This window comes from Grus americana, chromosome 33 (genome assembly GCF_028858705.1).
Source record: "Grus americana isolate bGruAme1 chromosome 33, bGruAme1.mat, whole genome shotgun sequence".
Taxonomy (NCBI): Eukaryota; Metazoa; Chordata; class Aves; order Gruiformes; family Gruidae; genus Grus; species Grus americana.
In genome coordinates this window covers 1713375-1735492 of record NC_072884.1, presented here as the reverse complement: position 1 = coordinate 1735492, position 22118 = coordinate 1713375, and the positions used below count along the sequence as shown (strand labels likewise).

The 22118-nt window shown below is 67.3% G+C and overlaps 4 protein-coding genes across 11 annotated transcripts; 2 read left to right on the top strand and 2 right to left on the bottom strand.

Moving 5' to 3' along the window:
- The first annotated feature begins 1284 nt into the window (after window positions 1–1284).
- On the top strand, window positions 1285–2713 carry LAMTOR4 (late endosomal/lysosomal adaptor, MAPK and MTOR activator 4). The gene is made up of 4 exons (XM_054808033.1): window positions 1285–1356; window positions 1598–1678; window positions 1950–2067; window positions 2364–2713. The coding sequence occupies exons 1-4, from the start codon at window positions 1354–1356 to the stop codon at window positions 2459–2461; spliced, it is 300 nt and encodes a 99-aa protein (XP_054664008.1). The 5' UTR covers window positions 1285–1353; the 3' UTR covers window positions 2462–2713.
- A 156-nt stretch (window positions 2714–2869) lies between these two features.
- TRAPPC14 (trafficking protein particle complex subunit 14) lies at window positions 2870–7819 on the bottom strand. 2 transcript variants are annotated; one of them, XM_054808030.1, is made up of 11 exons: window positions 7040–7819; window positions 6766–6861; window positions 6239–6371; window positions 6073–6159; window positions 5787–5907; window positions 5448–5595; window positions 4986–5068; window positions 4594–4757; window positions 4237–4391; window positions 3969–4162; window positions 2870–3578 (listed from the first exon to the last, which is right to left on the bottom strand). In XM_054808030.1, exons 1-11 carry the CDS (start codon window positions 7424–7426, stop codon window positions 3425–3427), a joined length of 1722 nt encoding a protein of 573 aa, XP_054664005.1. In that variant the 5' UTR covers window positions 7427–7819; the 3' UTR covers window positions 2870–3424. The 2 variants fall into 2 exon arrangements, with proteins under 2 accessions (XP_054664005.1, XP_054664007.1); XM_054808032.1 differs by lacking the exon at window positions 6766–6861.
- A 209-nt stretch (window positions 7820–8028) lies between these two features.
- Window positions 8029–11976, bottom strand: GAL3ST4 (galactose-3-O-sulfotransferase 4). The gene is made up of 4 exons (XM_054807851.1): window positions 11618–11976; window positions 10289–10402; window positions 9759–10026; window positions 8029–9345 (listed from the first exon to the last, which is right to left on the bottom strand). Exons 2-4 carry the CDS (start codon window positions 10396–10398, stop codon window positions 8536–8538), a joined length of 1188 nt encoding a protein of 395 aa, XP_054663826.1. The 5' UTR covers window positions 10399–10402; window positions 11618–11976; the 3' UTR covers window positions 8029–8535.
- Window positions 11977–12253: 277 nt separating this feature from the next.
- STAG3 (stromal antigen 3) lies at window positions 12254–22036 on the top strand. Of its 7 annotated transcripts, XM_054808016.1 has the most exons (34): window positions 12254–12497; window positions 13077–13237; window positions 13310–13403; window positions 13480–13596; window positions 13729–13825; window positions 13932–14008; window positions 14082–14286; window positions 14363–14514; window positions 14603–14676; window positions 14827–14950; window positions 15027–15125; window positions 15199–15278; window positions 15480–15587; window positions 16385–16472; window positions 16550–16661; window positions 17168–17271; window positions 17338–17427; window positions 17504–17593; window positions 17953–18153; window positions 18444–18526; window positions 18852–18939; window positions 19010–19090; window positions 19175–19267; window positions 19346–19526; window positions 19610–19737; window positions 19815–19916; window positions 20168–20313; window positions 20387–20515; window positions 20657–20847; window positions 21147–21297; window positions 21388–21423; window positions 21522–21612; window positions 21730–21792; window positions 21902–22036. In XM_054808016.1, exons 1-34 carry the CDS (start codon window positions 12465–12467, stop codon window positions 21908–21910), a joined length of 3678 nt encoding a protein of 1225 aa, XP_054663991.1. In that variant the 5' UTR covers window positions 12254–12464; the 3' UTR covers window positions 21911–22036. The 7 variants fall into 7 exon arrangements, 3 of the variants coding, with proteins under 3 accessions (XP_054663991.1, XP_054663993.1, XP_054663992.1); XM_054808018.1 differs by having other exon boundaries at window positions 18456–18526; window positions 21730–22036; XM_054808017.1 differs by having other exon boundaries at window positions 21391–21423; window positions 21730–22036.
- The last annotated feature ends 82 nt before the right edge of the window (window positions 22037–22118 follow it).

Sequence of the window (22118 nt, the reverse complement as noted above, 5' to 3'; positions counted from 1 at the left end):
GGCGTAGGGGATGTCTCGCGAGAGCTCGGCAAAGGGAGCGGAAGAGTCCTGAAGGGGCCTGACAGATCAAAAAAGCCTCAGAGATAACGATGCGGAACTCTGAAGGGGACTTCAACAAAGTGCAGATGTTGCCGGGGGGACCGGGAGCCGAATGAAGACATCCTAAACCGCAAAGAGTAACGCAGGAACGCTCTGAAGGGCACAAAAAACCCAAAAGATGACTGTCCCTCTCGCCCTCAGCCAGCATCCAGCCTCCACGCTTGAAAATGTCCAGCCCCTGCTCCCAGGCAAAAGGTGCCAGCCCTGATGACCAACTAATGTTCCCAATGCTTTTAAAATTTAATTAAACTTTTACTAATTGACTTTAATTTGCATTAATTTTTACTTTTATTTTATCTTGACTACTAAGAAATGAATACCTGGGATTTTTTTTCCCACCAAAAGTCTCTCTCTAATTTTAGGCAGTCATGACTCACTGTTAGTTTTCAAATTTCACTTTTTAGTTTAAATCTAGATATTTAAGGTTGTGTGTTTTGGTTGGGAATCATTACTGCCTCTGTATTTTTTTTTTAATCTTTATTTAAAAAATCTAAAGCTTCAGTTACTTGTTTGGTTCTTCATTGCCTATTTATGGCTGCATTATAGTTTAAATATTAAACACTCCCAATTAGTTTTCTAATTTTTGTTTTAAATTCTAAAACTTTTTTCCAATTGAGAGTTGTTACTGTCTGCAGCTTATGTAAATTAAATATGGCTATTAATGCCTCTCAATTAGTTTTCTGTCTTTATCGCTGAAGAATGATTGCTAAATTGATATTTTTTTAATTACAGCACAGAGTGGGGAGGTTACACAGCAGTACCAGTAGGGCAGCGTCACTGGGACCAGGGCAGTTCCTGGGAGCTGGAAGGGGTCAGGGTGGGGGTGTCATGGGACGGGACGTGGAATTGGACACGGGGTCAATGTGAGAGACGAGGGACGTGCCGTGCCGTGCCGTGGGGCTGCACACAGGACGGGGCGGGGTGCCACGGACGCCGGGGATAGTGACGCTCCGCCCTCCCCCGGGACACAGGCCCCGCCCTGCCGCGGGGGGACCAATAGAAGTGGCGGAGGGCGGGGCTCCCCGCGACAGACGCGCCCTCTATGCAAATAACCCGACTCTTTGCCCGCCCAGAAGCGCTTAGGCCCCGCCCTTTTCTCACCAAGTGCTTTTTCCAGCCGTCTTCCATTGGTGGGCCGGGCCCCGTGGCGCGAGCCGAGAGAAGCGGGGCGGCCCGATGACAGGCGGAACCCTGCGCCAATGAGAACGGGCGGGGCCGGCGTCGGTCACCTGATGGGGGCACGGCGGCGCCGCCATGGTGAGCGCGGGGAGCAGCCGGGCCGGAGGAACCGGGAGCGCTGAGATTCGAGGGGCTGGTCGGGACTGGGATGCGGGGCAGGGGCACACGGGCACGGAGGGGGGGGGGGACTGGGGTAGGGGAGCGCTGAGGCGGGAAGAGAACCGGGGGGACTGTGCCGTGTGGGCTGGCAGGCCCCACTGCCCCCCCCACCACTTTGTGTGTTTCCCCCACTGTCCCCGTCCCCCCCCGCTGTCTCCAGACCACGGCGCTGACCCAGGGACTGGAGCGCATCCCGGACCAGCTGGGCTACCTGGTCATCAGCGACGGGGCCGTGCTGGCGGTGAGGGCAGCGGCAGCATCATCTGCTTCCGGAGGCGCCGGGGCTGGGGGGGGGGCGGTACAGGGAGGGGCACCCGGACACCTAGGTCCCTGCGGGGCAGGGGGCGAAGAAGGGACATGGAGGCATGCCCCCCCCCACACCTGGACAGACACCCAGGGCCTGGGGCAGGGGGGACGGGAAGGGACACCTAGATATGGGGGGGGGGGGGGGGGGGGCAGCCGGCCCAGCCGTCTGGGTCCCACTGATCCTGTGCCCCGCCCCCAATCCCCAGTCGTCGGGCGACCTGGAGAACGATGAGCAGACGGCTGCCATCCTCTCGGAGCTGGTGGCCACGGCCTGTGGGCTGCGGCTCCAGCGCAGCCACGACGCCCCCTTCAAGCGCCTCTCGGGTGAGTGTGGGCTGTCCCTGGGGTCCTGTCACTGGGGTGGCCTTGACCCCCCCCCACACACACCACTCCCAGGGTCACAACAGTGTCCCCCAAGCTGTCCCCAGGGCACTGCCGGTGGCCCAGCTGTCCCTGGGATGGCTGTGACCCTCATGCTGTCGCCGTGCTGGTGTCCCCACCATCCCCGGTGCTCTCCCCAGGACATTGGCGACCCCATGCTCACCCTGTCCCCGGGGTGGCGGTGTCCCCGGTGCCCTAGGGGCACTGGTGGTGGCCCTGTGCTCACCCTGTCCCCGCAGTGGTGTTTGGGGAACACTCCCTCCTCGTCACCGTCTCCGGACAGAAGCTCTTCGTGGTGAAGCGGCAGAACCACGTCCAGGAGCCCATCGCCGTCTGAGACGCGTCTCCGCTGTCACCGAGAGTGGGGGACAGTCCCCCTCATCCCCAGGGCCTTGGGGGGGCGGGGGGCAGGGAGCCAGCTGCCCCGTGCCTGCTGGCCCCTGTAGCAACACCTTGCTCGTGTCCCCATCGCCTCGAGGGCCTTGGGGACGCGTCGTCCACGTCCCTGCAGTCCCCAAGGCCACATGGTGCCTCAGTGCCACCCCCCACCCACTGTCCCTCTGTTGAGGCAATAAATTATGTCCTTGTCCCCCCACATCTGGCTTTTTGGGGGGGTGTATGGGTCCACTCAGGACAGGGCACAGGGTCCTCACGCAGGAGAGGGGGGACACAGAGCACCCCCACTCCCATTCCCTGCGACACCCCAAGTCACCCCAGCCCTCTCCTGGTGACGCATTTGTCCCCGTCCATGTCCAGGCCAGCACTTTATTGGCACACACACACACACACGCGGATGGCAGCCGGTGAGGAGACAAATAAATAACAGGGAGCGGAGGTGCCATCCGTTGCGGGAGGGATGGTGACGTCCCCAGCAGGATGCGGGGGTTGGCAGTGCAGGACTTGCCTTTGGCTCGGTGTCCTGGGGACAGGTCCCAGTGTCGTCCCCCCTGCCCTGAGGACAGGTCCCACAGTCCCTTGTTTCCCCCCATCCCTCCCCCCCTCAAGCAGCCAAATTCAAGGCGACGCAGGAAGCCGAAGGGGTGTAAACAGCCACAGGATGTCCCCCGCTTCCCTCGTCCCCAAGAGCATTGTCACCCCCAGGCTGGGGACAGACCCCTGTCCCCATTGGTCCCCCCTGCCATGGCACCTTCCAGTCCAGCCCCAGTGAAGCAGCAGGTTCACCCCCTGGGGTGCGGGGACACGGCCCTGTCCCCAGCCCCCCCCCCCCCGAAAGCTCGTCCCCCTCCAGGACGAAGCAGGACTTGTCCATTCCCGTTGTCCCCAAGGTCGTCCCCCCCCGTCACTTGACGGGCTCCACGACCAGCACCTTGCACTCCCGCTTGGCGATCTTATCCAGGGACAGCACCGTCTTCTCAGGGGGCAGGTAGAGGGGACGCCCCACAGGGGACCCCACCGGCGGGGTGATGGCACGGCGCTCCATCACGCTGCCTGACCTGGAGCGCGGGGACATGAGGGGAGCTGGCCTGGGTCCCTGCGAGGCTGGCTGTCCCCTCCCCACGTCCACACGGGGCTGGCTATCCCTTCCCCGCGTCCCCTCCCCACATCCCCGTGGGGCTGCCTGTCCCTTCCCCATGTCCCCTCCCCACATCCCCACAGGGCTGTCTCCTGTCCCGCGTCCTCCCCGGATGTCCCCCTGCTCCGTCCCCCTCAGCCCCAGCCATCCTCCCACCACACCCACCCTCATCCTGGGTGTCCTCCCTGTCCCCCCCACCACGTCACCCTTCCGCCTGCCCCCCCAAACTCCGCTCCCACACCACCGCCGCGCCCCTCACATTCCAGGCATCCCTTTCCCGTCCCGTATCCCCTCTGTCCCCACCCCGTACCTCATGAGGTGGCTGCGGGATGGCTGCTGATGGGAGAAGGACTGGGACCGACCCAGCCCGGCCTGGTGCCGCTCCACCAGATCCCGCACGGCCGGGCTGCTGGGGCTGCTCTTCCGTGACACAGGCCGAGCTTCAGGAGGTGGGTTTGCCACGCTGGCCGTGAACTGCAGCTTCAGCTTCATGTGCTGGGACAGCTGGGGACAGACAGGGGACACTTTACGCCCTGACCGAGGTGCCAGGGCGATTCCTGGGAACTGAACGGCCGTACCTCGAAGAGTCCGGCCCGCAGAGCCTGGAAGGCCACGCGGATGGTGAGGGCGCTGCCCTTGCGCGAGTAGCCCAGGTTGTTGAGCGGCGTGTGGCACACGATGGCATCCAGTGCCGCCTGCGTGGCCCGACGTTCATCCCCGGAGAGCTTCTTCCCTGCGAGGACCATCAGCGTGGTGGGGACAAGACCACTGGCCCTTGTCCGGCCAACCTCCTGGCTACGATTGTCCCCTCCTGGCCTGCCTGGATCTCTGCCCCGCTTTCACCCCATTTCTCCCCTCTTAGCTACACCCAGAGGCATCCCCGGCCCCTCCGATCCCCTCCCCGCCCTCTCGGTCCCCGTTCCCTCCATCCCCACCGGCCGTGGCAGTCTCAGGCGTCCAGACAAGGCGTACGGCCAAGAAATCCTGCAGGTCGTTGAGCAGCGTGTAGGTGACGGTGAAACGTTGCCGGGCTCGCACGGGGGAATCGCAGGCAGCCGTCATCACGAAACGTGGCCGCTCCAGGCGGATGCTTGGCAGCCTGGGGGTGATGGGGGGGTGACGACAGTGACGTGGGGACGGCCACGGCGACGTGGGGTTAGCGATGCAGGATGGGGGTGTGGGGACGAGGACAAGCTCCAGGTCATGAGGTTATAGCACAAGCAGGGACAGGGATATCTCAGGGTCCCCGTCCTTGGGGCAGGAGGATCTGGGGGTCCCCGCTTGGGGACAAGGGCATGTCAAGGACCCTTGGGGTGATGGCGCTCACCGGTAATGCGTGTAGATGCTGCGGGTGAAGGGCAGTTTTGGCGTCGACCACTGGATCACGGCCACCAACGGGACCTCCAAGCCCTGGGTGGGGTACAACGGCTCAGGGACATCCCTGTGTCACCACTGCTCCCAGCAAGGACAGTCCGCAACATCCCCACGTCCCCCCAGGCTCCCCGGCAAGGAAAAACACCCCACAAGGACGATCTCCCACAGCAAGGACAGTGGCCCCACCTCCCAGCCTGGGCAGCCCCAGCCACCCCCAGGGAGGACAACGACAGCATCCTGCAGGCCACCAACTGGGACAGTGGCCCCCGATCCTGCCCCAGACAACACCTCCCACCTAGGACGGTCCCTGCCCAGGATGTCCCCCAGCGTCCCCTCATGCCTGGCCTCCAGGTGGTCATCCCTAGCGTCCCCCCCAGCCCTGAGGGTCCCCCCACCCTCCCTGGTGTCCCCTCACCTCCTTGGCATCCTCAGGGGGCCTCTCAGGTGCCTGGAGCTGGAAGAGGAAGTTGTGCTCCTCAAGGGCGCTGAGGGCGCAGGGACAGGCCGAGCCGGCACCGGCCACGCGGCAGAAGGCACCCACGGGCACCTCGCCCGAGTGGTGGCTGCAGGACGGGGCACGGGGACAGCTCAGTGACACGTGGGGACCTGTACCACCAGCACGGGGCTGGCAGAGCCCCCCAGGGTGGAGCCAGGGACATGGCACGGAAAATAGGGGTCCCAGGGGGGTCTGGAAGACCACAGCCATGTCCCCCCCCACCCCAGGGACGGTCCCCCCAGTTGTCCCAGCGCTCACCAGACATCATCAACCAGTAGCACGGAGCCATCGGGCATGACGGGCAAGTAACTGGCGTTGAAGTTAGGCAGGATCTGCACATCCCACAGCGAGATCTCCTCCTGGGACCAGCCGTTGAGCACTGGGGGTCGGGGACATCAGGGGACAGCACTGGGGGGACGCCATCGTGGCCCCAACCAGCCCGTGTCACCCCCCCCATGCTGTCACAGCTGCCCCACAGATGCCACCCCTATCCCAGCCACCCCAAGGCCCCTGTCCCCATGCCATCGCCCTGTCCCCCCCTCACCTTTGAGCACGGTGAGGTACTTCCCGGACACGGTGAGCTGGCGGCATCGCACCACGGGCGGGGGCAGCACGGTCAGCAGGGTGCTCACTGCAAGGACACGAGGGCGGTCAGGGGACACGGGATGCGGGAACACGGGGAGGGAGAGGGGACACGGGGACGGTCCTACCCTGCGCCTTGAAGGCCCCCTGCTCCTGGCGGAAAACGTGTGCAGGTGCCCGCGTCTGCAGCAGGTTTAGGTACCCGCCGCCCTCCTGCAGCTCCGGTGGCTCTGTGTCCCTTTTCCACACCGTCACCACAATCTGGGGACAGCAGGGACACGGGTCACGGCTGGCCCAGGTCCAGCCCTGAGCTCCCCACACCCATACCCACGACTCCTCCTGTCTCCCCACAGCTATCCCACGTGGCTTTCGTGGACCCGGGGAGCAGGGCTGGATCCTCCTCCCCATCTCGTGTCGCTACGCTGTCCCCAAGGTCCCCACACTGTGACCAAGACTCCTCCTGTCCCCAAATTCTACCTTGCCCTAGATGGACCCAGAAAGGAAGAGCAGGGCTAGGTCTCTGTGGTCCCACGCTGTCCCCAAGATCCTGTCCCCGATGACTGCATATTGTCCCCAAGGTCCCCTCCTGTCCCCAAAATCCCCACGCTGTCTCTGAGGTCCCCAAGATCCCCTCCTGTCCCCCCCTTAGCCTCACCTTGGCCTTGACTGTGCCAGGTGGCAGCTTGTCGAGGGAGATGGTCAGGGGGAAGATGACCTCGTCCGTGGACACAATGGGGTCCTCCACCGGTATCTGGGGACGCAGCGGGGCTCAGCGCCATGGCGGCCCTCAGCCCCATCCCCCTGTCCCCCTTTGTCCCCACATCTCTCTTGTCCCTGGGTCCCTCCCTCGCTCCCATGTCCCCTTGTCCCCATCTCCCTCCCTGACTCCTCCTCGCCCCCATACCCGCTCCCTGGTCCCCGTCACCTACCCCGGAGGCAGGGCGCCCTGGGGGGCCCTGGCTGTGTGTCAGCAGCGCCCGGCAGTCCCGGAAGACGGTGGGCTCCGGAGAGGACCCGCTCCCGGTACCGTCTGGGTCCCCGTCCCGGTCCCCGCCGGTCTCCGTGCCGCCGGGGCTGACGCTGGCCAGGGCGGCCAGCGAGGCAGCCAGCTCGGCCCAGGGTGGCCGACCCGGCCCGGTACCGCCGCCGCTACCGGGGCGGCAACGGAGCACCAGGAGGAACCGCACGGTCTCGCCCAGGTAGAGGTGGTTGCGGCGGGGCAACGCCCGGTATCGGCCCGGTTCCCCCGACAGCAGCTCCCGGGCCGCGAACGGCACCGCCGGGAAGTACATGAAGTAATCGCACTGCGACTCCATGGGCACCGGCACGGAGGCACCAAGGACCGGAAGCACCGGGAGATCGTAGGGGCAGGGGACAGACCCAAGGACCGGGGCGGGCTCTGGGGATCGGGGGGTGCCGGGGCCTAACGGGGGGGGGGGGGGGGGGGGGGCGATGCTGGGGCACCGGCGGGCTCCGGGCCAGAGGCAACCCCAGAGACCACGGGCCCGGGGCGGGAATACCGGGGGGATGCCGAGGGGGAGGATGCCGCGCCCGGAGGGTCTCCCGGAGCCGGGCCGCGCCGGGGAGGTGCCGGCAGCAGACCAGACCGGACCGGGCCGGGCCAGGCCGGGCCGGGCCAGGGCTCCCGGGGCCGGGACCGGCTCCGCGTGGCGCTACCGGAGCCACCGGGCGCGGCAGGGAGGGGCGCAGGGAGGGGCGCACGCAGGGCGCGGAACCGAGCGCCGAGCGCCCGGATCGGGTCGAGCAGCCGAGCGCCGAGAGCATCAATGCTCCGCCTCCCGCACAGGGACGGGTCGGCCCTTGGGAGGGGCGGGGCTTCCCGTCCTGCCGCTCCTCGCGATCTTCCCCCTCGGGGGCGGGACATCCCCGTTGAGTGACTGGCAGCAACACCCAATCAGCGGTCTGACTCCAGTCTTTATTGCCATAGTTACCACTAAGCGAGCCTTGACGAGGCGGGGCCTGCGCCAGCCCCTTCCCCCAGGGAGCGCTGGGGCTCCGTGCGCACACGAACGGGGCCTGATCACATGGGGCGGGGCTTGATCCACGGGGGCGGGGCCATTGCCCGGCCCCGGTAAACTGAGGCACGGGGCTGTACCACGGGGGGGGGCGCGGGATGCCCGGTCCCGGTAAACTGAGGCACAGGGTGGTACCGTGGGAGGACCCCAATCCCTGTCAGGGGTAGGGGTGGCTGTTACCAGCCCAGATAAACTGTGGCACGAGGCTGTACCGTGGGGGGGACCCCAATCCCTATTAGTCGGGGAGGGGGCATTATGAGCAGCAGGTAAACTGAGGCACAAAGTGGTTCCATGGGGCAAACCTGACCCCCATCAGGGTTAAGGCACCCGTTGCCCAGCTCAGGTGTACCAAGGCATGGTGCCATTCCCCCCCCCCGGCCCCCACCCCGCTACCCCCCAGGTGGGATGGACGCGTTGCCCCCCCCAAACTGCCGCCGGTCGAGGATGTCCTTGTACTGCAGCTCGGGGGTGGCGAGGCGAGCGCAGTGCTCACGCTCTGCAGGGCGCAGCCCAGCCCGCAGGGCATACCCCAGGATCTGAGCCCGGCCGGGGGGCTGGAAGGGGCGGAGGCGGCCATCGGGGATGGCACGGGCGGGCAGGGGTCCGCCACCACGCAGGCAGCGGCGGGCCAGGTCGGCGCGGCGTTGGCGCAGGCGAGCCACCTCGTCCTGCAGGCGGGCAACCCCGAAGGCCTCGGCCCGGCGCCAGAAGGACCGGTTGAGGTGGACGTAGAGCGCCCAGTCCAGGCTGTTCCAGGCCCGCAGGCGGGCGGCTTGGGCGGGCGAGACTCGAGGACCGTCCCCGGTGGGGCGGCCGTTATGGGCGAAGGCGACCACGGCCTCCTCAGGCCAGCACAGGGCTTCACGCAGCAGCACCAGTGACTCGTCGAAGCGCTCAGCCAACAGCACCAGGGCGAAGTCCCGCTCCAGCCCTGCCAGCGCTGCCGCCACCGCCACGCCATCCCCGTCCCTCACCACCGGCAGCCCAAAGTCGAACCACTGCAGGTTACGGGCATAGTGGTTACCCCGCGCCCCAGCTTCGTAGAAGTGCCCCGGGGCTGCCAGGAAAGCAGCCAGCGAGGGGGCTCGCCGGAACGCCGGCGCCACGGCCCGGTAGTAGGCAAACGCTGACTCGCCCAGTGTGCCCGGGTCCCGCACGATGGAGAAGTAGAAGCTGTCGTTGGGCATCACCTTCTGCACCTGGGCGGGAAGCGTGGCAGCGGCTCGGCACCCCACCGGGGTGTTCCCCCCCACCCACCCCTGATGTCCCCCCACTCCCTTGGGTGCCCCCCGGATCTCCCAGTTGTCCCCCAGATCCCCCTCAGCATCCCATTGCCCCTAGACCTGCCTCACGCCATGTCCCCCCACCTTCTCCAGACGTCCTGCGTCTCCTCGGGCATCCCCCAGCTTCACCGGACATCGTTTCTCTTCCCAAATCTCCCCAGACCTCCTCCATCTCCCCTGACGTCCTCCACCGCCCCCAGACACGCCCCAAGCCCTATCCCCCACCCCTCTCCACCCCACACCTCCCAACCCAGCCCTGCTCCCCCACGTCTCCCCATGTCGTCCCCCCCAAATGCCACGTCCCCGCTGTCCCCCAACGCCCTCGGCACCTCAGTGAGGTTGAAGCGCATGTGGTGGCAGATGATGTCGAAGGGCGGACCCTCCGGGCGATACCCCTTGACCCGCTCGGCCCGGAAGGGGCTGGGGTACCCGAACTGGTAGCGGTGGGGCAGTGCGAAGCGCAGCCCCCGAGTCTCCCCAAAGCGGTGCAGCAGGTTGACGATGCTGCTGCCCCCTGTCTTGTGGGTCTTCAGGAACACCAGGTGGGTCTGGGGCTGGCAGGGGGCCGGGGGGTGGCCAGCGGGGGCCGTGGGGGCCCTGAAGACACGTGGCAGGGTTAGGGGGTGCTGGTGAAGACCCCCCCATTCTGCCTGGCTCCAGCCATCCAAGGGGACGGGGACCCGTCCTGGGACCCCCAGGGGATTAGGGATCCCCATCCCATCCGTCCAGGGGATGCCCAAGGGGTTGAGGACCCGCGTCCTGCCCAACATGGGAAATCCCCTAGGTGAGGCCACAGGGGATTTTGGGGGCACAGCATGTGGTGAGCCTGGGGGGGGGGGGGGTCAGGGGGGTGTCTCACCTGCGCTGGAAAGGCCCCCCCAGGAGCTGCACCGTGAAGCTGATGGTGACGCAGACCCCCAGGGCAGCCCCCAATGTCTGGAGCCGGCAGCAGGCGAGTGGCAGCTTCATCGTCCTGTGGGGACATGGTGACTCAGGGGACCCCAGCATCACCTCCCTGGGGGGTACGGGGTGGCTGCCACATCGGGGTCCCTGTGCTCCCCCCCCCCCAGCCAGCTGCATCCTGTGCGGGATGGGGGGGGGGGGAGAACCCCGGGACCGCCCAGAGCCACGTCGTGGCGCTGGGGGGGAGTCTGCGGGGGCATTGGGCACCCGCCAGCCCAGCCCCATCCGGGGACAGCTGGGGCCATTACGGGAAGGCGACGGTGACGGGCCACTGCCCTGGGGAGACCTCTTCACCCCCATCCCTCACTGTGCCCCAGGACCCCCTCTCGTGTCACCAGTCCCGCTCCAGGACCCTCCGCTCTCCCCATCCCTCCAGAAAAACCCCTTCCCCCCTGGAAACACATTCCCCCCCTTGTCCCTTCTGGAATCCCCCTGTCCCCTCTCACGAGACACCATCCATCCCCCACAGCCCCTGTCCCCAAGACGCCACGTCTCCCCTGTACCCCTCCAGGACGCTCCTGTCCCCGTGTCCCCAACCACATCTCCAGCACCCCCCCCGCCGCCCCCCCCTCGCTTTGCTCCAGGGCCCTGGCACCCCGCGTTTTGCTGGGACCCCTGTGTCCCCAAACCCTGTGTCCCCCTCACCCCCTGTGTCCCCCTCCACAGCCCAAGGCTGCCTGTCCCCATGCCCCCCTAGCCCTGCCCCAGGGGTCCCCCAGCCCCCCAGGTTGACCCCCAGACCTGTCTCTCTCCTGTCTCCCCTCCAGGACCTCCTTGTCTCCGTGACCCGCCCATCCCCATCCCCAGGGTCACCTAAGCCCTGGGTCCCCCCACCCCTGCGTTCCCTCACAGCCCACCCCACTCGTGTCCTGCACAGCTGCATGTCCCCCACCGGACCCCCGAGTCCCACCGGGACCCCCATCCCCTGTGTGACCTCATGGTCATCTCATCCCACTGTCCCCAGTATCCCCCAGTGGCTGCCCCCCTCTCCCCCCCTGCCCCGGGCTCCCCTGCAAGTTCTGTGCCCCCTCGTCCCCCGTGGACCCCCCGTGTCCCCTCCGTGCCCCTCATCCCTCGCGTGTGACCACCCTGGCCCCCACAGCCCCCCCTGGCTCCCTGCCGTGTCCCCTCCCCGCCTGCCGGTGCCCGCCGGTATGGGTCCCGGTGCCCCCCGTACCCCTCGGTTCACCCCCGGTCTCGGTGCCCCCCTCCTCCCCGCACTCACTGCGGACGCGGGGCCGCTCGCTCAGCCCCGCCGCATCCCGCCGCGCTCCGGGGGGGCCCAAAGGGTCCGGGGGGGTGCTCAGGGGCGACCCGGGGCTCGGCACGGGGCTCGGGGGATCCGGCCGCCCCGGTACCGCTGTCGCGGGAGCTAATGCCCCGGGGGGGGTCTCGTACGCCGGGCCGGGGGCTCGGAGGGGGCCCGGTGTCCCGGCGGCTCCCGGTGTCCCGGCCGCTCTCTCGCTCTCCGCGAAGTTTTCTCCTTTGTCTCCCGCTGTCCCGCCCCGCCGCACCGGGGCGGCCCCCGGTACCGGGACGGCCCCCGCGCCCCCAACCGGATACGGGCTCCCCGGGAGCGGGACGGGCCGCCCACCCGGTGCCCCCCACCCCCCACCCCGGTATCAGAGCAGCTCCCAGAGGCACCGGGGGCCGTTCCCGAGCACGGCCTGGGGCCAAGAACCGGGCTGCAGGAGACTGGGGGAAACTGGGAGCACTGGGAAGGCTGGAGGGGGGGTGCTGGGAGGCACCGGGGGGTGGAGGGAGAGGATGGAGGGGTGGGATGGGGGGGGGTGGTTCACGGACAGGCCGGAGAGGGGGATGGGAGGACACACGGGCAAGTGTGTGAGTGGGGAGACACGTGGGAGACAGAGCTGGGGCCCCCAGGCTATAGGGGGCCATGAGGACCCCTACATGGGGCTATAGGAGATGCCAAGTGGGACTGGACAGGATCCCAGCACTATGTGGCCATAGGGCCCATAGGGGATCCCCAGAATATGGGGGTCTATAGGGACATATAGGGCACCATTGGGGAGCCCAGGCTATAGGGGACACCAGGGCTACGGGGGACTCTGATGCCATACGAGGCTGTAGGGGATCCCCAGGAGGTAAGGGGCTCCCGGGCTATAGGGGGCTGTAGGGGGCTTTGGGGGGTTATGGGGACCCCGGGTCACCCCGCCCACCGTGCCACGCCCCTCGCACGTGCCTGCCGTGGGCGGGGCCACCCTACCCGCTGCGCCTGCGCGGTGACCTCTGTGCGCTGCCCCCGCCCGCACGTGCTGGGCCTGAGGTCTTTCGGCAGCTCGAGGCGAGGCAGGACGGGGGGGGGGGGGGGAGCGGCCGCGGGCACGCGACCTGGGGGGCTTGGGGGGGAGGGTCAGTCCCCCCGTGTGATGGGGGGGATCACCCCCACAGTGTGACCGGGGGGGTTGGGGGGACTCCCCCCTCCCAGTGTGACCAGCGGGTAGGATCACACTCCCAGTGTGATGGGGGGGGTTGGGGCCTTCCTCCCGTGTCCCCCCCCAGGGCTGGCCTGGGGTCCCCGTCCTCCCCTCGGTGGCCCCAGGCTGAGGGTGTTTAAGGGTACTTGGCCCCCCCCAGCCCTGGGGTGTCAGGGCCGAGGGGGTGCCCCCGCCATCCCGCTCCCCCCCCCCCCCCCAGTCCCACCCACCACCCCCCGTCCCCAGGCCCTGCGGTTCACCATGCCCCCGCGACGTTCGGCCCGCATCCAGGGTGCCTCATCCAGCTCTGGCTCCTCTGCTGGGCTGGGCACTGGCTCCAGCCCTGCACCGGGGTCAGGCGGGGCACGGAGCAGCCCGCCGCCGTCGCCGACAGCCCTCAACAGCCCGTGAGTGGGGGCGGGGGGGGTGGGCCCAGGTGGCCCCTGGCTGCACACCCCACCGCTGTGCCATCCCTGCAGGCACCTCAGCAGCGGTGACTCCGGCAGCGACTTTGAGGACACGTTGCAGCCGCGCGGCAAGCGGGGACCCCGCCAGGCGCTGAGCCATGGCCCTGTACGTCCTGCCTCCTCCTGGCCATGTCCCCCATCCTGGGGCTGCTCCGAACCTCCGTTGCATCCCCTCCCACCAGGTCTCGAAGCGTCCCCGGAGGAGGGAGCCCAGCAGGGACAGGAGCAGTCCAACGGCGAGCAACCCGGAGCAAAACACCCTCTTTGAGGCCGTCAGGTCGGCCAAGATCGCCATCGAGGTAACCCCGGGGGGCCTCAGCCAGCCCGTGGAGGGGGATGAGGGGACACAGGGGGGCCGCGTGTGTCTCGAGCGGGGGACTTGGGTGTCCCCAGCCAGCTGCTGTTTGATGCCAGCTGTCCTGTGCCCACAGACGGTGGTAGATGACTGGCTGGAGACTTACAAGCAGGACCGTGAGATGGGCTTCCTGGAGCTTGTCAACTTCATCATCCGCTCCTGCGGCTGCAGAGGTGGGGGGGCCCCGCCAGATAATCTGTACCCCCCCTGTACTGCTGGTGGCCCACCCTCCCCCTCCCAGCCTGGGGTCCCCCGTTTCACCCCTGACTCCCCTGGCAGGCGTGGTGACCCCAGAGATGTTCAGGCACCTGCAGAACTCGGAGATCATCCAGCAGCTGACGGAGAAGTTCAAGGAGGTACTGGGTGGGTGCGTGGGGACGGTGTCAGTGGGGCTGGTGGGGGCAGCCCGGCTCACCCCATCTCCCACAGGATTCAGCTGAGTACCCACTTTCACTGGGCACCCAGCCCTGGCGCCGTTTCCGGGCTGGCTTCTGCGAGCTGGTGACCGCGGTGGTGCGGCGATGCCAGTACAGCGTCGTCTACGATGAGTTCCTGATGGATGCCCTCATCTCCCTGCTCACCGGCCTCTCTGACTCCCAGGTGCGGGCTTTCCGCCACACCAGCACCCTGGCAGGTAGGCAGCTCGCCAGGGAGGTGTGGAGGGGCTCCCTACAGGTGTCCCTGCTCCCACCGTGCTGCCCCCCCCCCAGCCATGAAGCTGATGACGGCGCTGGTGAACGTGGCGCTGGGCGTGAGCTTGCACCAGGAGAACAACCAGCGGCAGTACGAGGCCGAACGGAGCAAGGGACCCGGCCACCAGGCCACTGACAAGCTGGAGGCGCTGCTGGAGAAGCGCCGGGAGGTGAGCGGTGGCAGCAGGGAGGGGTGGGGCTGGGTGGCGATGGCAGGGGGCTGGACCCCTCCTGAGCCCCACTGTGTGTGTCCCCCAGCTCCAAGAGCAGCAGGAGGAGATCGAGAACATGATGAACGCCGTCTTCAAGGGCGTCTTTGTGCATCGCTACAGGTCAGGGCCAACCCGGCAGCTCAGGAGCGGAGGAGGGGGGAGAAGGGGCACAGAGCGTGGCATGGGTGGGCAGGTGGGAGCGATGTGGGGACGGGGATGTGGCGCTGCCAGGGACCACAGCACGAGCCCGGGCATTGCTGCACGCGGCAGGGATGTGGTGCCGGAGATCCGGGCCATCTGCATGGAGGAGCTGGGGACGTGGATGAGGAGCTACGCGGCCTCCTTCCTCACCGACGGCTACCTCAAGTACATTGGCTGGACCCTGCATGACAAGGTGGGCCAGGGCAGGGGGGGCATGGGGGCCACAGGGCCGAGACGGGGGTCCCGTTGACGGGTCCCTGTCCCTGCAGCAGCGGGAGGTGCGGCTGCAGTGCGTGAAGGCGCTGCAGGGGCTGTACTGCCGTCGGGACACGGCCGCCCACATGGAGCTCTTCACCAGCCGCTTCAAGGTGAGCGGGGGGGGCCCGCAGGGGTGTCCCCCGGGTCCCTGCAGGGTGTCATCGACCGCATCCCCCTCGCCAGACCCGCATGGTGTCCATGGTGCTCGACAAGGAGCCCGACGTGGCCGTGGAGGTGGTGAAGCTGCTGACGCTGATGCTAGAGTGAGCGCGGTGCCAGGGCTGGGGGGTGACATGGGAGCACAGGGTCCTCCGGTGACGGTGGGGACAGGTGATGGGGCTGTGGGGCACCCAGGGAATGGGATCCTGCCGGGAACGCATCCCCAGAGCAAGAACAGGGATGGGGAGCGGGGCTAGGGGCTGGATGGGAGGAGCGGGGACCCCCCCACCGATCCTCGTGTGCAGGAACATGGAGGAGGCACTGACGGAGGAGGACTGCCAGAGCGTCTACCCCGTGGTCTACGTATCCAGCCGGGCACTGGCCTCTGCTGCTGGCCTTTTCCTCTACCGCAGGTGAGCAAGGGCCAGTGCCCAGCCTGTGCCGTGCCAGGACCCAGCCCCCAGCCCACCCCTTTGCCTGGCACCAGAGCTGCTGCCATCACCCGGCCGCAGCCCCCACAAAAAGCCAAGCGTTTTCTGCCTGCCAAATCTGAGTCAGGCTCGATTTCCTCCCCGCTCCGCCGTGGGGAGCTTCTGGCAGGCAGCCAGCGGAGGCCAGCAGACCAACTACCTTCGTCCCAGGCTCATTAGAGCCGTCCTTAACGAGAGCAGAGCCCAGGGCGGCCGTATCTGGCCCTGGGGTCGCTGCGGGGCAAGCGCAAGCCCAGCACGTGCTGGGTCAGCTGCCCGGAGCCCCATCTGCGCGTCCCGCTCGCACGCTTATGCTGTTGCACCAGCCTTGGCACGCTCAGCAGAGAGGAGGCTGGCCGCGCCGTGTTTATCTCGGCGCAGGCCTTGGTTCTTGGCAGCAGCAGCGTTTGGGCTTGTCCCGGCCCTGTTCCCCCGCACATCTGGGGCGGCGGCGGCTGTGCATGGCGTCAGCCTGGATCCTCCCTGTCCCCCGGGGTTCTGGCCCCAGAGCGGGGGGGTACATGGGTCCCCTGTCTTTGTCCCTTGGTTTTCTGGTCCCTGCATGTCCCCCCCCAGAGTGGGAGGTACATGGGACCTCCCGCGTCCCTGTCCCTTGGGTCACTGTCCCCTGCACGTCCTGCTCGGGTAGCTGGGATCCCCATGTCCGTGTGTCCCCTCCCCGGGGGCTCTGCGTCCCTCACACCCAGTGTGAGCACACGGGACCCCCCCTGTGTCCCCAGGCTGCTGGACCCCCAACGAGAGCCGTCTCACGATGGGGACAACAGGACCTTCTTCCGGCTGCTTCTGGCCTTCTTCATCGAGAGTGAGGTGAGAGCAGCCGCAGGGGGGCCCAGAAGGGCACAGGAGGGGGGACCCTGCCTGTCCTGACAGTCCCCCATCCCCAGCTCCACGAGCATGCAGCCTACTTGGTGGACAGCCTGTGGGACTGTGCCGGGCCCCGGCTGAGGGACTGGGAGACCATCAGCGCTTTGCTGCTGGAGGAGTCGCCCACCAAGGGTACAGCAGTACTGGGAGACGCTGGGACATCACAGAGGAGTCATTGGGAAACACTGGGATATGCTGGGATGTCACTGGGAGACACTGGGATATGCTGGGACATTGCTGGGACCAAGTAGCTACATTGGAACACCCTGGGACATCCTTGAGGTATACGGGGACATTGCTGGGACGCACTGGGAGACGCCAGGATGCACAAGGGTGTATTGAGAGAGCATGGGGAGACACCGGGGCACTGCCACAATGCACTGGGATATACTGGGACGTCCCTGGGAGATGCTGGGGTGGCTGTGGGACATTCCTGGGAGATGTTGGAAGATGCCAGGATGTGATGGGGGGGCACTGGGGAACATAAGGGGACGTGCTGGGACGTCAGTGGGTTGTGCCACGACGTTGCTGGGGCACCGGTGGGTGGTTGGGGGACATACTGGGATTTGTTGGGATGCCCTGGGACCCCTTGGCACAGCCCCTGGGTCACCCCCCGCCCCCTTGTTCCCCCCTCCGAGGTCTGACGGACCAGCAGGAGAAGGCACTGGTGGAGATCCTGGCAGCCAGCGTGGTCCAGGCGGCAGAGGGGCAATCCCCGGTGGGCCGCGGCCCTGTCAAGAAGGTAGCGGTGCTGAGGAGGGGGCTGGTGCCCTCCCAGGGCCACCCTGAGCCCCCTCTCTGCCCCCAGCCCTCAGCCCGGGAGCGCAAGGCGCAGGTGGAGGAGAGGACCCGGCTCACCCACTGCCTTGTCCCGGCCCTGCCCCAGCTGCTGGCCAAGGTGAGGGGTACAGGGACCCCCCCCAGGGGCCTGGGGGAGTTGGTGCTGACCCCACACATGCACCCTGTCCCCCCAGTTCTCAGCCGATGCCGAGAAGGCGGCTCCGCTCCTGGAGGTGCTGCGCTGCTTCGACCTCAGCATCTACCGCACCGGGCGGCTGGAGAAGGTGCCAGCCCCTTGCTCCCTTGGCAGGATCTGCCTACCGCCCCCGCTGCCCGGGGCTGGGGCAGAGCCGCTCTGCCCCTGGAAATGGGGCTGTGGGGACAGGATGCCGATGGGTGCCTTGGGTGTCCCCGTCCCCACTGGGAGGCTGTGTGCCCTGCGCCCCCCCCATCGAGGGGCTGTCCCTGTCCCCCTGGGGGGTAGGGGGTGGGCCAAGACTGTCCTCATCCTCTCTGGGGGGCCATACATCCCTGCGGGAGGCTGCAAGTCTCCTTTTCCCCGCGGGAGACCCTGTGACCCTCATCCCCGGGGAGGCAGCATGTCCCCATCCCTCTGGCAAGCGCTCCCCCCTTCTCCTCACAGCACTTGGAGCTGGTGTTGGGGCAGCTGCAGGAGGTGGTGGAGAAGCACACGGGGCGGACAGTGCTGGAAGCTGCATCCCACGCGCTTCACGTGCTGTGCAACCCCGAGCTCGCCCTGCGTGGCCACGGGGATCTGGTGCGTAGCCGCCTCGCTGACCAGCTGGCCGACAAGTTCCACCAGGAGGTCACCGAGCTGCTTCAGGTAGAGGGGATGGGACGGGGACACTGGGACGAGGATGGGGACTGGCGCGGTCAGGACTGGGAACTGGAACCTGCGATGGAGCTCGGGCCACCCCAGGGCAGGGACTCGGACTGCAGGACAGGGGTGGGGGACAGGAGAGGGACCAGGACCTGTAGGGACGGCGGTGGCCTGGGCAGGGACGGGGAATTGGTGGGGAAGAGCCAGTCCGGGAGGAGGCTGGGTGGGGGAGCCAGCGAGGGAGCGCAGCCTGGCGTGGGTCCCCAGCCCCGCATGGGGCGTGCCCAACCCAGGGCCCTGCTCAGGCCTCGTCCCTGGACGAGGAGGAGGTGTACAGTATGGCAGCCACGCTGAAGAGGATCTCTGTCCTGTTCAAGTGAGTGGCAAGCCATGGGGCCACCCCACCCCTCCACCTGCATCCCTAGGGGTCTCCCGGTGTCCTTGTCCCCCTCTACGTGCCTCCCCTGTGCCCCGTCCTGTGGCATCCTGTTCCTCTGCCCTGCATGTCCCTGGCACCCTGCCCCATGGCACCCTGCCCCATGTGCTCTGCGTGTCCCTGTGCAGTGGCGTCTGCGTCCCGCTGTCCTGTCCTTCACCCTGGCTGTCCCCTGCCCCATCTGCTCCCCATGTCCGTGTCCCCCACACCCTGTCCCCTGCCCCACAGCTCCCCTCGCCCTGCTGATGCCACTCTGTCCCTGCAGCGCCCACGACCTGACGCCCTGGCAGCTCTTCGAGCCCTGCGCCCAGCTCCTCCAGCGCGCTGTGGACACGGGCGAGGTGCCCCCGCAGGTACCACCCCGGGGACACGGTGAGGCTCCTCAGCACTGCGACCATCCCTTGCCCGCATCCGTCCCCACAGGTCCTTGTCCCCGCCATCACCTGCCTCCACTTCCACGTCCTCTGGGAGCTCTCGCGCCTGCCCAGCACCGATGTCCCCCAGGTGAGAGGGTAGCATGGGAATGGCCACAAAGACATCTTGGGGTGGCCCCCGTGTCCCTAAAGGCCACCATGTACCCCTGCCCAGGAGCAGCTGCGGAGCCTGAAGGCCAGAGTCACCTCCTTCTGCTCGCTGTGTCAGAGCTGCCTGTCCGACATGGACGCTGGCGTCCGGGAGCAGGTATGCAGGGGCGAGGAGGACAGGGGACACACACGCAGAGGGGAGGTTGGGGCGCTGAGCCTGTCCTCGTGTCCTCAGGCCTTCGTGGTGCTCAGCGACCTGCTGCTGGTGTTCGGGCCCCAGCTGCCGCGGGATGGGCGGGAGGCACTGGCCCCACTGGTGCTGCTGCCTGATGCAGGGCTGCAGTCCCAGCTGGCTGCCTTCCTTATGGACCACGTCTTCCACCACGCCTGTGGCCACGAGGAGCTCTCGGCCACAGGTACGTCCCCTCTGTGTATCCCAGGGACGTCTTACGAGATGCCTGTGTCCCCCCCTCCTCACCGTCCACTCGTGTCTCTGCAGAGGACAGCGAGAACCGCATTGAGGAGCTGCACCAGCGCCGGGTGCTCCTGGCCGGCTTCTGCAAACTCATCATCTACGATGTGCTGGAGCTCAGTGCCGCCTCTGACGTCTTCAAGCATTACGCCAAGGTAGGGGTGCACAGGAGGGCTGTCCTGCTGGCCCGCAATGGTTTGGGGATATCGGGGCCCTGTCATCTCCTCCTCAGTTTTACAACGACTACGGGGACATCATCAAAGAGACTCTGAACTGCATCCGGCAGATTGACAGGCAGGAGTGGGCTCGCACCCTGCTGCTCAGCTTGCAGCAGGTACGACGCTGCTTGGGGGGGGGTTCTGGGGGTCCCTGGGTTGTCCAGGAGGCTTTGAGGGTCTCTGGGGGAGTCTGGGGTGCTCTAGGGAGGTCTGGGAGGCTCCAGGAAATGTGGACAGGGGGTCTCTGGAGAAATCCAGGGATCTGGGAGAGCTTAGGGGGGTGGGGGGCATCCGGGAAGCTTGGGGACTCCAGGAGGGTCTGGGGGGTCTCCGAGGGGTCCCGCACTGACCCTCTGCCCCTGCACAGCTGATGACGGAGCTGCTGCTGCAGCAGGGCCCCGATATCCGGGCAGCTGAGGCTTTCCTGGAGATCCGGGACCTGGCGCGACGTTTCTCCCTCCTCTTCAGCCTCCACCAGCTCCGCAACCGCTCGGCACTGCTCAGCATGCACAAGTGCGAGGGGATGGGGGGGGGGGGGGCGGGGGGCTAGGGCTCAGCGTTCCCCTCACCCCTCTGCCCTGGCCAGGGAGGGGATCCAGTTCGCCTTCCAGGAGCCTCCAGGCCCCGAGCTGGGGCTGCCACCCCTCAACCTGCCCTTCCTGGAGGTGCTGAGCGAATTTTCACCCCGGCTGCTGCGTCCTGACAAGGTCCTGCTGTGAGTAGGGGCTGACGGGGGTCCCCAGTGGGCGACAGGCGACAGGTCCCTGGGGGTGATGTGGGGTCCTCCAGCACGCCGCAGGTCCCTGGTGCCGTGTCACCCACCACGTCCCCCCCACTTCCCTGTCGTCACCCCCAGCCTGTCCTACCTGGAGAAGACGTGCCAGGAGCTGCGGTGGTCAGCACCAGGGGACACGCCGTGGCCGTCCCTTGTCACCTACCGCAACTCCCTGCAGCCGCAGGAGGAGGGGGGTTCGGTGAGCAGCCGCAGCACGGCCAGCCGCTCACGCCCCACTCCCAGCTCCGCTGCCAAGAGACCCCGTGTGGATGGTGAGGAGGGGGCTGAACCCCGGGGGGACCCTGTGTGCTGGGGGCTGTGCCACCCCCAGCACCCAGGCTGGGCTCTGTGGGGATGGCGGGGGGGACTTGTCCCGCTCTGTCCCTGGCTGTGGGGACCCTAGCCAGAGGCTGAGACCAGTTTGAGGGTAACTGGGGGGGTGGGAAGCTGAGAGGTGGCAACAGGGAGGGGGTTAGTGTTGGTTCCTGCAGGGACAGGGGATGGGGGACAAGGATGGGGCTCAGGGTGTGGGGATGGGGTGGGGGTCCCCGTGCTCAGCCCCCTTCCGCAGCCCCCCTGGAGCACCCCGACTCCAGCCCGTGGCCAAGCAGCCGCCTCCCCAGCCCGGCCCTGACCTCCACCGCCCTGCGGGGTGGTCCCCGGCCCCCCCTGCCCTGGCCACCAGCACAGGACCCTGGCTCTGACCCTGGCCCCCTGCAGAGGTGAGTGGCTGGGCTGGGGGTGAGCACCCCCCCAAGCCAGATGCCCCCCACCCCAGGAGCCCCCTGATTCCACATCCTTTTCTCCTTCAGCAGCTCCCTGTCCCGCGGGCGCAGCAGGATGAACCGGTGAGCGATGACCGGGGCGCACAGGAGGGACTGGGGCTGCTGGGGGAGAGCCTTGGGGGGAGATCCTCCATCCTCCACCTCCCTCCCTTCTCCCCCAGGCTCAGCCTGATGGTGGAGGAGGAGGAGGAGGAGGAAGAGGAGGTGGCTATTGAAGAGGAGAGCAGCGAGGACACCCCAGATCAGGACAGGGTGAGGCCACCCCCCGAGGGTCCCCCCAGCCACTTGCCCCTGCAGGGATGGGGCTAGTGGCCCCCCTGAGGTGCCCCCACCCCACCCGGCCCCAACCTTCCCCCCCACCCCCCCCAGACTCTGCTGGCCCCCGAGGACCGGCTCCGGGACCTCTTTGACTCCACCATCCTGGGCATCGAGGTGGGTTGAGGGCAATGCACGGGGTCCCCGGAGCAAGAAGGACCCCAAAGAAGAGCCCTCCCCATGCTTTGGAGGGGGGGGGTCTCACAGGGACCCCCTCTCCCCACAGGATGTCTGATTGAGGGAGCCCTGGCAGCGCTGAGCCCCTTCGGTGCCGTTATTGTTGTTGTGAGCCCAAATCTGGGGGAGCCTGGCTCCCCATGCCCCGTTCGGCGATGGTTAATAAATACTCATTGGACAGACAGCGTCGGGGTGTGGGGTCCTGGCATCAGGGTGCAGGTTCACGGTGTCAGGGCACAGGGTCCTGGTGTCGGGGCGTGAGTTCC